This window comes from Schistocerca serialis, chromosome 9, assembly GCF_023864345.2.
Source record: "Schistocerca serialis cubense isolate TAMUIC-IGC-003099 chromosome 9, iqSchSeri2.2, whole genome shotgun sequence".
Classification (NCBI taxonomy): domain Eukaryota; kingdom Metazoa; phylum Arthropoda; class Insecta; order Orthoptera; family Acrididae; genus Schistocerca; species Schistocerca serialis.
The window spans coordinates 419,294,929-419,308,730 of NC_064646.1; the positions used below are offsets into that span (position 1 = coordinate 419,294,929).

The following is a 13,802-nucleotide window of genomic DNA, read 5'->3' on the forward strand; positions in this document are numbered from 1 at the left end:
CACAGGTAGACGCCGTGTTTCTTGGCTTCCGCAAGGCGTTCGATACAGTTCCCCACAGTCGTTTAATGAACAAAGTAAGAGCATATGGACTATCAGACCAAAAATGGTTCAAATGGCTCTGAGCACTATGGGACTCAACTGTTGTGGTCATCAGTCCCCTAGAACTTAGAACTACTTAAACCTAACTAACCTAAGGACATCACACACATCCATGCCCGAGGCAGGATTCGAACCTGCGACCGTAGCAGTCGCACGGTTCCTGACTGCGCGCCTAGAACCGCGAGACTACCGCGGCTGGCGACTATCAGACCAATTGCGTGATTGGATTGAAGAGTACCTAGATAACAGAACGCAGCATGTTATTCTCAATGGAGAGAAGTCTTCCGAAGTAAGAGTGATTTCAGGTGTGCCGCAGGGGGGTGTCATAGGACCGTTGCTATTCACAATATACATAAATGACCTGGTGGATGACATCGGAAGTTCACTGAGGCTTTTTGCAGATGGTGCTGTGGTGTATCGAGAGGTTGTAACAATGGAAAATTGTACTGAAATGCAGGAGGATCTGCAGCGAATTGACGCATGGTGCAGGGAATGGCAATTCAATCTCAATGTAGAAAAGTGTAATGTGCTGCGAATACATAGAAAGATAGATCCCTTATCATTTAGCAGGTCAGCAACTGGAAGCAGTTAATTCCATAAATTATCTGGGAGTACGCATTAGGAGTGATTTAAAATGGAATGATCATATAAAGTTGATCGTCGGTAAAGCACATGCCAGACTGAGATTCACTGGAAGAATCCTAAGGAAATGCAATCCGAAAACAAAGGAAGTAGGTTACAGTACGCTTGTTCGCCCACTGCTTGAATACCGCTCAGCAGTGTGGGATCCGTACCATATAGGGTTGATAGAAGAGATAGAGAAGATCAAACGGAAAGCAGCGTGCTTCTTACAGGATCATTTAGTAATCGCGAAAGCGTTACGGAGATGATAGATAAACTCCAGTGGAAGACTCTGCAGGGGAGACGCTCAGTAGCTCGGTACGGGATTTTGTCATTGTTTCGAGAACATACCTTCACTGAAGAGTCAAGCAGTATATTGCTCCCTCCTACGTATATCTCGCGAAGAGACCATGAGGATAAAATCAGAGAGATTAGAGCCCCCACAGGAGCATACCGACAATCCTTCTTTCCGCGAACAATACGAGACTGGAATAGAAGGGAGAACCGGTAGAGGTACTCAGGGTACCCTCCGCTACACACCGTCAGGTGGCTTGCGGAGTATGGATGTAGATGTAGATTTAGATACCCATACACGTCCATGTGCTCGATACAATTTGAAACGAGGCTCGTCCGACCAGGCAACATGTTTCCAGTCATCAACAGTCCAATGACGGTGTTGACGGGCCCAGGCGAGGCGTAAAGCTTTGTGTCATCAAAGGTACACGAGTGGACCTTCGTCTCCGAAAACCCATATCGATGGTCTTTTGGTGAATCGTTCGCACGCTGACACTTGTTGATGGCCCAGCATTGAAATCTGGCGCAATTTGCGGAAGGGCTACACTTCTGTAACGTCTAACGGTTCTCTTCAGTCGTCCGTCGTTAGACCCGTTCTTGCAGGATCTTTTTTCGGCCGCAGCGATGTCGGAGATTTGATGTTTTACCGGATTCCTGATATTCACGGTACACTCGTGAAATGGCCGTATGGGAAAATCCCATCTTCATCACTACCTCGGACATGCTGTGTCCCATCGCTCATGAGCTGACTATAACACCACGTTCATACTCACTTAAATCCTGATAACCTGCTATTGTAACAGCAATAACTGATCTAACAGCCGCGCCAGACACTTTTTGTATGACATAGGCACTGCCGACCATACCGCCGTATTCTGCCTCTTTAGATGTCTTTGTATATGGATACGCTTGCCTATTCCAAATTCTTTGGCACTTCAGTGTAGATCGGCGATACGAAATGGTGAATAAAACAGTTTTTAGGCCAGCGGAAGCGACTAGCAATAAGTAAGAATGAGACGTACTCATTTTATGGTTGGAAAAGTCGTGTGATATAATTGATGGGCTAGTGAAAGTTGTTGTAGAAACGTAGATGAAACACAGTACCTGACGGAATGACCAATGGCCAGATTGCTTTCACGTATTCGAAAATCGACAATTTGTCTTGAAAAGTGGCTGTATTTACCCTTAGGAATGGGGAAAGTTTCGTTGCATTCCTCGAATAGCTCAGGAAGGTTAATCTTCGCAGCTGCCTCCTCAGCCCGAGACATTGACTCCTGAAAGAATAAAAGTTAGTAAGAAAAAATGCCGGCAAGCATCAGTGCAGAAAAAAACAGGATATATAATAAAGAAATCATATGCGATAGAATGCAGATAGAACTACTTTTTCCAAGACAGGAACTAGGTCGAAAGAAAGAACAAATGAAATTTTACAAAGACGTACAATTAAATTGTGGGCTCTTCTTACGGTTTATGTAGCATACCGACACTTCTTGCAAATACAGTTTATTTCTATCATTTCTAACCTTAGTGTTCTCGCAGGTATATCTTGTGGTTGTGGTATATTATGTTAAGGTTTTAAGAATATTCTGAATATTATAATGACTACAAGTTTTTAAACACCTCCATATTTTCTGTTATTTATTAACATCGAATGCAAAAACTATTTAACTATTGAGAATGTCTTTCAAAGTGTTGTCTTCGCAGTAACCTGTAGTCAGGCTTCGTTTCGCGTGCCAGGCTAGTGAATGTATCTCTTATGCTCAGATTTACATTTTAATTATCCGCCTTTACAAATTATAAAACACCTTCATGTTTTCTGTTTTCTATTAACATCGAATGCAATAACTATTTGACTATTGAGAATGTCTTTCAAGGTGTTGTCTTAGCTATAACCTACAGTCAGGTTCCATTTCGGGTATCGGACTAGTGAATATATCTTGTATGTGCAGATTTACATTTTAATTATCCCTCTTTGTATTTTCTGTACCACTCGTGTATTATTTAATTTCTACACACATTTCTCCCTTGAGTCTTTTAATTATCTTGCACCATCTTGGAGAACTGTAACAATGTGTAAAAAATTATGCTGATATGTTACCCCCTTATTCAGGACAATGTCTCCACGTTAATGTCAAGTCTTCCTTCAACAGATAACTCTCAAAAACACAGAATAAAACCCACACCCACACCTACATTCTGATAACCCACGTTTCTTCTTGTATTGGTTTATAACCATTATTCCAAATTTTGTAGTTCCTGTAAACGCCACGTAGAAGCAAACATTTCATTCATAAAAAGCAGCTGGTGTATGGTGACGCTGTCGAAAAGAAAATGAATGTCGTGTAGTGGCCGAAAACCACCTCCAAGATGTCAGCAAGTTAGAATTCTCATCCAGTGTGGGATATACTCCGTTAGTGCAAAACCATCAGCTAGCAAACTGTGGGGTTTGGTGGTCATTTAGAAAGATGATAACTTGGTATGCACATGGTCTGTGTTCGATCTCCATTTGGGGTGATGAATTTTAATATGTACGAAGAGACCATCTTCACCTCTGATATTGCCAAATGAATAAAATAGGGTAGCGCTGTGGTTCAAAATACACGTTACACGTGATTTTCCTTCACTACCGACAGAAGCAGGGTGGGTCTAGTTTGGGCCATAGTAGATGCGGAATAGCAACAAATAGAAGCAATGCCACCAACAAACTTTCAAACACTGGAAAATTTAATTTTAATTGGCTAATGAATCATCATGTAATGTCGCTGGGTATTTTTTTTCCTGACATATTGATAATTTTGGTACTAGAGTGCCCTTTGAACTCGAATGTCTTTTTCAGTGGTATTTAACCCCTTTTCGGGACTATACAACTTCACTACTTCATTGTTTCTCCATGACTGCAAACTCGTCAAGGTCTCCACGTAAACATGTTTTTGAGCTCGAATCCTGGCCTGCCACAAAACATTTTTCATGTAATTTCTAAAGTGTACACACCTAACTGCTCCAGAAAAATAATTTATGAGCGCAAAGACTGGTGATCAAGAATTTTACATTATCACCTCTCCTTCTCTTACCGGCAAAATAGTAGCAGTGAAAATTTCATCCAGCACCAGGATTCGATCCCGAGGCGGGTAAAAGACCCATTACTGTTCGATCACGTTATTGGCGATAAATCTTTGGAAACAGTAATAACCGTAAGACAGGAATAACAAACCGGAGGGACCTAAGTGTAAAGACCACATAAAACTAACTGTAGGAGAAAAAGATACCTATGTGAGATTCACTGAAGGAAGCTTACGGAAATGTAATTAATCCGCCAAAGAAGTGGACAACAAAGCACCTGCAAGACCGGTTCTTGAGTTTAAGGGTTGGCTACTGTGGATGTTAAGATTGTCAATAAAATTCATCAGGGTATGTGACCGTATTGTCAGTACGTGAAAATTTTCCGTTTCAGCCACTGCAGCAAATGGCTTCCCTCAAGGTGTTGTACTGACTGCTAAATGGAAAATTTAGTTTCTTATATACTAGTGGAAAAGAGTATTTTCGTATTCTGGTAGGATACTGAGGATGGGGAAGAGGGGTGTTAGACATCCTTTATTGGTGTTGCGTTATTTCTTGTCAGTGATGAAAACAGACAAGAAATAAACCCACCCCTCCTCTTAATCCTTAATACCCTATCAGATTACGAAAACAACCTCTTCCACTAGTATATAGGAACTTTAGTTTCTTTCTCATTCAGCACAGCTCCCTGAAGAGGCCATTTCCAGCAGTCATCGAAACGTTAGAGAATTTTACATATTGTTCTGTCACATAGCTTGAAGAATTTTGTTAATGATTCCTGAGTATTTGGTCATCTGTCTAAGAGTCATGCCAGGCTGAATTAGAAGAATAGAGAATCTCCGACTTACAACTACACGTTTCGTCACTGGATCGTTGGATGGTGAGAGAGCGTTACGGAGATGCTCAAAAAACTCCAGTGACACAAGAGTGTCGTCCTGATTCACGGAGAGGTTTAGAATTGAAATGTTGAGAGCATGCGTTGCAAGAAGAGTCATACGTCTCCGGTATTACTCGCAACAACATAATGAAAGAAATCAATGCACATGTGGATGTTTATCGATAGTCGTTTCATCCCGAGCACTAACCAGGAATGACACATGGAAGGCGCAGAATCTAGTGGAATTAGAGGTGGCCTCGGCAACACGCCGTTAAACTGACTTGCGGAGTATAGATACTGGTGTGGAATTTTCACATCATTTTGATGTGCTCAATGCATCAAGTGGGATGAGAGGAAATAAAACACTGGTAAAACGTGCTTAAAACGTGCTTACATTCAAGTTGTGAAATACATATACTGAATAAATTTTTTTCGAAATAATCTGAGACTTGCCTAGATCGCTAGAAGAACTAGACAGATGAATCCCAACTGATTTTATGCAAAAGATGTCGTAATAATACGCTGGTGATTACTACCAAAACTGATTGAGAGGACGTGCAGACTTACTGATATCTCGGCCGCCACCAGAAAGCCTAATCCAGCGACACAAACCATCAGGAGAGTTTTCATGGCGGACTCCCTGCACAGCCGGTTGACACGCCAGCGTCCTAAGCGTTGCAGAAACCACAGTGGCACATTCTGGGCCCTACTTATGTTCGTCGGAATAACGTGTCCGTTTTTTTCCGAGCCGTCACCTTGCTTCACGGGCAATTTGCGATCCGCCCATTGTGGCCACGTGACCCATTTGGACTTCTCCCCTGTTGCTGTAATCGCGCACAGACTGTTGGACATGGACAATAAGGCGCAGTTTGCGGCACGCGCTGCGGATGTACGTGGGCGCTCTTTCGGGAGAAATGGAGGGTAATTTCAGCCAGTTACAAATTTAGTACACTGAGGCTGAAAGACTGGCCAGATCGTAGAATGTTACAGATTGCAGACTGGCCGGAACCCAGAGCCCTTTCGGGAATGGCTCAGGGTTTTAAAGTGTGCATCATTTCCTAGTGGCTGATCACATGCTGAATACATGTTTCGTTTCTTGCCATAATTCGTCTGCATCCGTTCCGTCATTAGTGCCTGAAAAGGAAAACTGTTAAGTATTGTTTTCGGCGAGGAATATGTTGGATGATACATAAACTTTTATCTCAACAAACAGGATGCTTATAACTTAATCGTTATATTTACTTCCGAACTTAAAATGACTTGAGAATAAAGCTGTTTTATTTGTGCTAATGCTGGCTGTGTGCGGTAATGTTATGTTAAAAAATATTAGATTGCTGCACAAATTCTTAGCATTTTTATTTTGCTTTTAGGTATTCCAATTGCTACGGTCTTATTTATGGATTGTAATTTTTCATTTGTTGTTCATTGCTGCTGTTTTTTGACATTTGAAGATTGTGAGAGGACTGTGGACGCCATAAAATTGAGTGCCAAGTGGAGAAATCAGAACATTCCCAATATTTTCTTTTGTTTGAATTCAATAGAGGGATGATAGCAGTGGAAGTTGAAACACTTGCACCGTTTGTGGGGATAATGCCACTGGACGGAGCACGACAAGAAAATGGTTTTCTCATTTTAAGGAGGATCTTTTTGAGTAGTGAGTACGATACGAAAATGATGCTGCTGGTCATAGGAATTACGCAATCTGATGCTAATCTCGCAGCAAGAGTAGGTCCTATAATGCCATCATGAAATATCTATCTACGAGGAATTTATCAAAGCGGATAATGTATTGCTGAATCAATCTGTTACTGTGTATGCAGAATAACTTTCCTGGAAAAACAGATTTATATCCTTCAAAAGAGACCAATTTCAAAACGACAGTGTTAGTTTCACTAAGTATTTTATTCACGTTAAATGTATCAAAGCATAAGTGTAAAAAAGTAATAAAAAACGGAAGTGTACCCGCCTAGTCTCTATGGATTACCCAAGGTGCACAAACCAAAGATTCCTTTGAGGCCTACTGCGAGAGTAGCAGAGTCTCCCACCCAGGAATTAGCTAGACACCTCGCCTCATTACTGCAGCCTCAAGTTGGAGGAACTGACAGTCATATGCGTATCATTTCCTTGACAAATTAAAAGAAATGCACGTGGGCCAAGGTAATATCCTTGTTGGTTTTGATGTAGTTATTTATCATGATTCCAGTGAACGAAGCTACCTCATGTACAGTGGATATTTTTTCAGCAGATGTTGTGGTGTTATTCGGACAGTTTGACTGGGTGCATGGGCAATCCTCTTAATTCGGCTGTGGCCAATTTTTTTATGGAGAACTTTGAACAACGGGCGTTGCAGACTCCTAATAAAAGACCAGTGACATCGATGACACTTTCGTAAAATGGACCAAGCTGCAGAGAAACTGGGCGCCTTCCCGATACATCTCAACAGCACCAGTCCAAAAATACGATTTACTATGGAGACGGAGAGTAAGGGCCAACTTAATTTCCTGGATGTGTCGGTTACCAAGCGGAGGGACGGGACGTTGGGATATAGGGTATACAGAAAAGTCACGTACACTGACCTTTACCTGCACAAAGATTCTAACCACCACCCTAGGCAGAAACATTGGTGGATAGGGTGCGCAAAACTTTCGAACCGACTTTTTTAAAAGATGACGTAGAACATCATCGGTCGACGTTCAAGAAGAATAGTTATTGGATCAAGGAGACAGATCTAGGGAGAGAATCAGGATCGCCAAGGAACGATGGCCGCCCATATGGAAAGTTTTCCTTCCGTTCATCAGTACGATTAGGGATCGCATAGGAAAAATGTTGCAAGTATGGTGTGAAAACTACCTTCAGACCAACCATGAAGACAAAAGAATGTCTAAGATCGGCAAATGATTGACGACGTCCTTTGGCTACACGGGGTCTACATAAAGTTCTTTGTAATCGGGGTTATAGGTACCACAAAAAGAAGTGTTGACACCCGTCTGGTTGAACGCAAGAGGAATTGTCTCTTGGGACATACGTATAAATCAGCCGTAGTGGACCATCATCACCAAAAGTGTTATCATGAAATAAAATTCACTGAGACAAGTATCATATCGAATTATCATCCACATATGTATAGAGAGGCTATTGAGATTTATAAACAATAATTGTAACAGAGAAGAGAAAAGTGTTAAATTAGATAAAATTTGGAAGTCAACATTGCAACGTAAGATTGACGATCGATTACTTTCAGTCCAGAATGTTGGCACTACCTAATATAATCTCGTAGCCGACGCCATGTGATGAACTGTGGTGCCTTCTACACTGCCCATATGTTCCTCGACCCCTCGAGTTCTGGTTACAGTTCGCCATTTCATCTCTGAAGATGTCTTCCGCAGCCGGAGAGGAAACGGTATCAGAAAGTCTTATACATCGAGCACTGCCTATTAGACCCGAAGTTTAAAGTGATGTCAATACCAGCCGTGAAAGCTTACACAGTTTGATAAAAACATTCTTATCCTGGTGTCCAGATTGTAGTTCTCAGAAATTTTTTCCGAGTAAACAATTCTGGATGTTGCGTCTTTCACGGCTGCTTTTTGTTGTCTGCCTCAAGAAACACTCTGTGTCTTACAAACGAGGGAAATATAGGAAGGAAACGTGACAGAACTTCGACCAACATCCGACTTCGTTCGCGGGTGTGATCGAAAGTTTTTAATCGTGTAAAATATATGGAAAATTATCTCCCTGTATCTCAACCTACAGCGCAAAGATGCTTACTATATGGAGCAATATGCTACACAGCAAAACAATGGCACAATCAAGAAACGAGTAAATGACCTGTCAAGGATGGCAATGCAATCCTAACTAACAAAGGAGAAGAGTTCTGCCAGTTGGGAAACAGGACACGCGTTGTGACAACCATCTACAAGATCTTTGCAAATAAGCAGCAAGCAAATGGTCGATGTATGTAAACGATTTTCTTAACTAAAGAAGCAAGCAATTGGTCGTCGTACTTGAATTATTTTCTTAATGAAATAAAAATCATATAAAAATTGGAACAGAAATGGCGAAAAGAAACGCCACAATCTGAATACGACCGTCTGTTGTAATTATGGACAGATTATCACTGAGAAATCCACTGGCAGTGTTGTCAGAGTTGTCCGCAGATTAATATGTAGAGGGGGAAGCAGCATCAAAGAGAGAGGGAAAAAACTGCAAGGAAAAGCTGGATACAAGTATTAAAACAACTTATTTAATAAGTCTGGAAAACAACACGTACAAAATTTGTAGGAAGGGATAAGATTAAAGTAATGCTCGATCTTTAATCATATCTGAAAATAGCTATAAGTACGTGAATATTTTTGAAGTTTTCCGAAACAGCTGTAATCCTAAGAATGCTTAAAGTAAAGAAGAGTGCCGCGTGCGATTAGCCGAGCGGTCGCCGGCACGGCAGCTCAGCGTGTTCGGTCAGAGAGCTGCGTGCTCTCTGTAATAAAAAAACTGAGTCAAGGCATCAACGATCAACTTGAACGGATGTCTTGTGACGTCCGCCAAGGCCAAACGCAACGAACTATATCAAACAAAATGAAAAAAAAAGTGTTCTAAGGCGCTGCAGTCATGGACTGTGCGGCTGGTGCCGGCGGAGGTTCGAGTCCTCCCTCGGGCATGGATGTGTGTGTTTGTCCTTAGGATAATTTAGGTTAAGTAGTGCGCAAACTTAGGGACTGATGACCTTAGCAGTCAAGTCCCATAAGATTTCACACACATTTGAACATTTCTTTTTTTGGAGAAGTGTCAGGCCAATTTTATGTGTGATCAAAACGTCTGCTATAAATACTTAAATGGTGACTACAGGGAAAAGAATTTAAAGAGAAATGGATGAAGAACAGTTCGAATATAGAAATGGCAAAGACGCAAAGAACGTGATTAGTTTATGAAAGATGTTTTATGAAAGATTTCTTGCTGAAGACAAGTGCACGTAGGATTCCATTTTTCGAAGTACTTTCTAAGATTGAGGAGAATAAAACTTATGGAGACGATAGTTGACATTAAAATCAATTGCCTACAGATTATTAAGTCTTTTCGAAATCGTATACGTACAGTACATGAAGATCTTCATCTTCATTATCACATGGAAAAAAAATGAGAAAAGCAGAGCACGACAATATTTCTTCAGTACTTGCGATGTAGTCACAAGAGAAATAAAAAAAGAACAAAAAATAAGAACAACAATGGCTTCAAGGTTAAGCAACTTGGGAAATAGTTGAATTAACCTTTCATGTGGATAAAAGTGTAATACCCATACTGCTCAAACACGGACACCACAAAGATGTGATAACATCATCAGAACGTTTGAGAAGTGAGACTGGATGAAGCTAGAAGTAGTTGACTGGAAAGAATAGCGAATGAACCAGTATTAGAAAGTTTATTGAGGTGAGGCAAATACTAAGAACGATTAAGCGTAGAAAAAGAAATTAGTTCAGTCAGTTAATCAGAACAGGCAGTTTGTTAAAGAAGTATGGTTAAGAAGAAACAGTGAATGGGGTAAAAAATGAAAAAAACTCCGTGTAAGTTGAGTAGGACTCGCCCACCGAGGGTTCCGTGCAATCTTTTTACATATATAGATAGTTCAACCATCGCGGGAACTGAGAGTGTTGGTATCGATACCGGCAAGATATACGTCTACCCATTCCTGAGAAAAAGAGGTCTTAAGGACAGTTAGATAATAAATGAGAAAAAATTATTTTTTCGTGTGGTATGGTTAAAAATGATAGATTTTAGAATATTTTGCCTTGCTTTTACTGTGAAACTTTGCTTTTACTGTGAAATTTTGCTTTTACTGTGAATCTTTGCTTCTACTGTGAAACTTTGCTTCCTGCCAAATTTCATGATTCTAGGTCAACGGGAAGTATCCTACAGTTTTTGAAGGATTGAGTTTACGAGTATCAAAATTTTTGACATACAAGTAGTCGTAGGTTTTGATTGCATTGACTTAGAATCTTAATTAATCACACCGCTAAGGGTCGATAGAACTAATATGCTACGTAAATTTCAGTTTGATACGTTCATGAGAAAAAGGGGTCTTAACAGTGCGACCCATACATAGACAGTTGGATAACAAATGATCAAAAAAATTTCTTATAATTTCCTATAATTTCAAATCAACTATTTTAGGATTTTTTCCTTTAGTTGTTCTGTAAAATGTCGCTTCTTGAGAAATACTCTATAGGTGTCGATGAGTGAGTTTGCATGTATAAAAATGTGTGACATAAATGGCCGTACCCTTTCACTGTTTAGACTTAGAAGCTAACATTAATTACGCCGCCAAGGGACCATAGACCTTAGTATGCGATATAAATTTTAACTTCAAACGTCTTCCCGTTCTTGAGGAAGGAAAGGGCCTTAACAGAGAGACGGACACACAGACAGGTGCATAACAAATGACTAAAAATTTTTGTGTGTGTTATATTTACAAATTAACAATTTTCTTATTTTTTCCTTTAGCTGTACTGTGAAACCGCGCTTGTTGCCAAATTTCACGATTCTTGGCCAACGGGAAGTATCCCAAAGGTTAAGATGAGTTTACGAGTATCAAAATACTCGTATGGCTGTATCTTTTGAATGTATAAAGATAGAAACTACAATTCTTTTCCACTGCCAAAGGAAAGCTGACCTTTGTGTGTGGCACAAATTTCAATTACATACGGTTACATATTCCTGAGGATAAAGGTTTTTTTACGCTCTGCCGGACTGATAGATGGACAACAAAGTGATTCTATAAGGGTTTCGTTTCCACCGAATGAAGTGCGGAACACTGAAGAGTGTGAGAAAGGAGACCGTATTGACTGACATTAAGATAAATTATTTAATACTGTGAAACAGAAAAGGAAAAATGAAGAACACCTAAAAACGGCTTACCTCGTGGTGAAATACTTGTCGTAAGGAAATTACGTCCATAAGTAGCAAAGATAAACTACTACCTACTGCAAAGTGTGCGCCAACAATGTAATGGCTGATGAGAGTTCCTCACTGAAAAATTTCTCACTTGTTTCCACACTTACGCAAAGAGCAAAAAAAGAATGGCCACACAGATGTTGCGAATTAAAGTAGGTTATTTTTAAAGATCAAACAATGAGAAACAAAAGTAGACTGATTCCATAGCTCATTGATAGAGGCCACTAGCCAAGGGAAAGCTGACCTTTGTGTGTGGCACAAATTTCAATTACATACGGTTACATATTCCTGAGGATAAAGGTTTTTTACGCTCTGCCGGACAGATAGATGGTCTAGGGGTAGTGTCTTTGATTCATAATCAAAACGTCTTCGGCCCCGGGTCCGATCCCCGCCACTGCCTAAATTTTGATAAATAATGAGCATAGGCGGCCGAAGACTTCCGGCATAAGAAGTCAGCCTCATTCTGCCAACGGCCTTGTCAAAGAGGGCGGAGGAGCGGATAGAGGTTCAGGGCACTCTCTTGTCCTAGGAGTGGGAAACTGCCCCTAAAGGCGGAAGAATCAGCAATGATCAACGACATGAGGATGCAGAAGGCAATGGAAACCACTGCATTAAAGATACGTAACGCGTATCCACAGGACATGTGGCCTATAATTGAAGAAGTGTCATGATGATCTCTCCATTGGTAAAAGATTCCGGAATAGTCTCCCCATTCGGATTTCCGGGAGGGGACTGCCAAGGGGGAGGTTACCATGAGAAAAAGATTGAATAATCAACGAAAGGATAACGTTCACCGAGTCGGGGCGTGGAATGTCAGAAGCTTGAACGTGGTAGGGATATTAGAAAATCTGAAAAGGGAAATGCAAAGGCTCAATCTAGATTTAGTAGGGCTCAGTGAAGTGAAATGGAAGGAAGACAGGGATTTCTGGTCAGATGAGTATCGGGTAATATCAACAGCAGCAGAAAATGGTATAACAGGTGTAGGATTCGTTATGAATAGGAAGATAGGGCAGAGGGTGTGTTACTGTGAACAGTTCAGTGACCGGGTTGTTCTAATCAGAATCGACAGCAGACCAACACCGACAACAATAGTTCAGATATACATGCCGACGTCGCAAGTTGAAGATGAACAGATAGAGAAAGTGTATGAGGATATTGAAAGGGTAATGCAGTATGTAAAGGGAGACGAAAATCTAATAGTCATGGGCGTCTGGAATGCAGTTGTAGGGGAAGGAGTAGAAGAAAAGGTTACAGGAGAATATGGGCTTGGGACAAGGAATGAAAGAGGAGAAAGACTAATTGAGTTCTGTAACAAGTTTCAGCTAGTAATAGCGAATACCCTGTTCAAGAATCACAAGAGGAGGAGGTATACTTGGAAAAGGCCGGGAGATACGGGAAGATTTCAATTAGATTACATCATGGTCAGACAGAGATTCCGAAATCAGATACTGGATTGTAAGGCGTACCCAGGAGCAGATATAGACTCAGATCACAATATAGTAGTGATGAAGAGTAGGCTGAGGTTCAAGACATTAGTCAGGAAGAATCAATACGCAAAGAAGTGGGATACGGAAGTACTAAGGAATGACGAGATACGTTTGAAGTTCTCTAACACTATAGATACAGCAATAAGGAATAGCGCAGTAGGCAGTAGAGTTGAAGAGACATGGACATCTCTAAAAAGGGCCATCACAGAAGTTGGGAAGGAAAATATAGGTACAAAGAAGAAACCATGGGTAACAGAAGAAATACTTCAGTTGATTGATGAAAGGAGGAAGTACAAACATGTTCCAGGAAAATCAGGAATACAGAAATACAAGTCGCTGAGGAATGAAATAAATAGGAAGTGCAGGGAAGCTAAGACGAAATGGCTGCAGGAAAAATGTGAAGACATCGAAAAAGATGTGATTGT

At 40.8% G+C, this 13,802-nt stretch overlaps 1 protein-coding gene across 1 annotated transcript in view; it reads right to left on the reverse strand.

Annotated features, from left to right (window-relative positions):
* Window positions 1-5,638, reverse strand: part of LOC126418724 (uncharacterized) — a 35,975-nt gene extending 30,337 nt beyond the window's left edge. Inside the window, exons 1-2 of the mRNA XM_050085629.1 lie at window positions 5,516-5,638; window positions 2,198-2,288 (exon numbers count right to left, since the gene is read on the reverse strand). Coding sequence (XP_049941586.1) covers window positions 2,198-2,288; window positions 5,516-5,578 — 154 coding nt within the window. The 5' untranslated portion in view covers window positions 5,579-5,638. The remainder of the gene's footprint in view (window positions 1-2,197; window positions 2,289-5,515) is intronic.
* Between the last annotated feature and the right edge of the window lie 8,164 nt (window positions 5,639-13,802).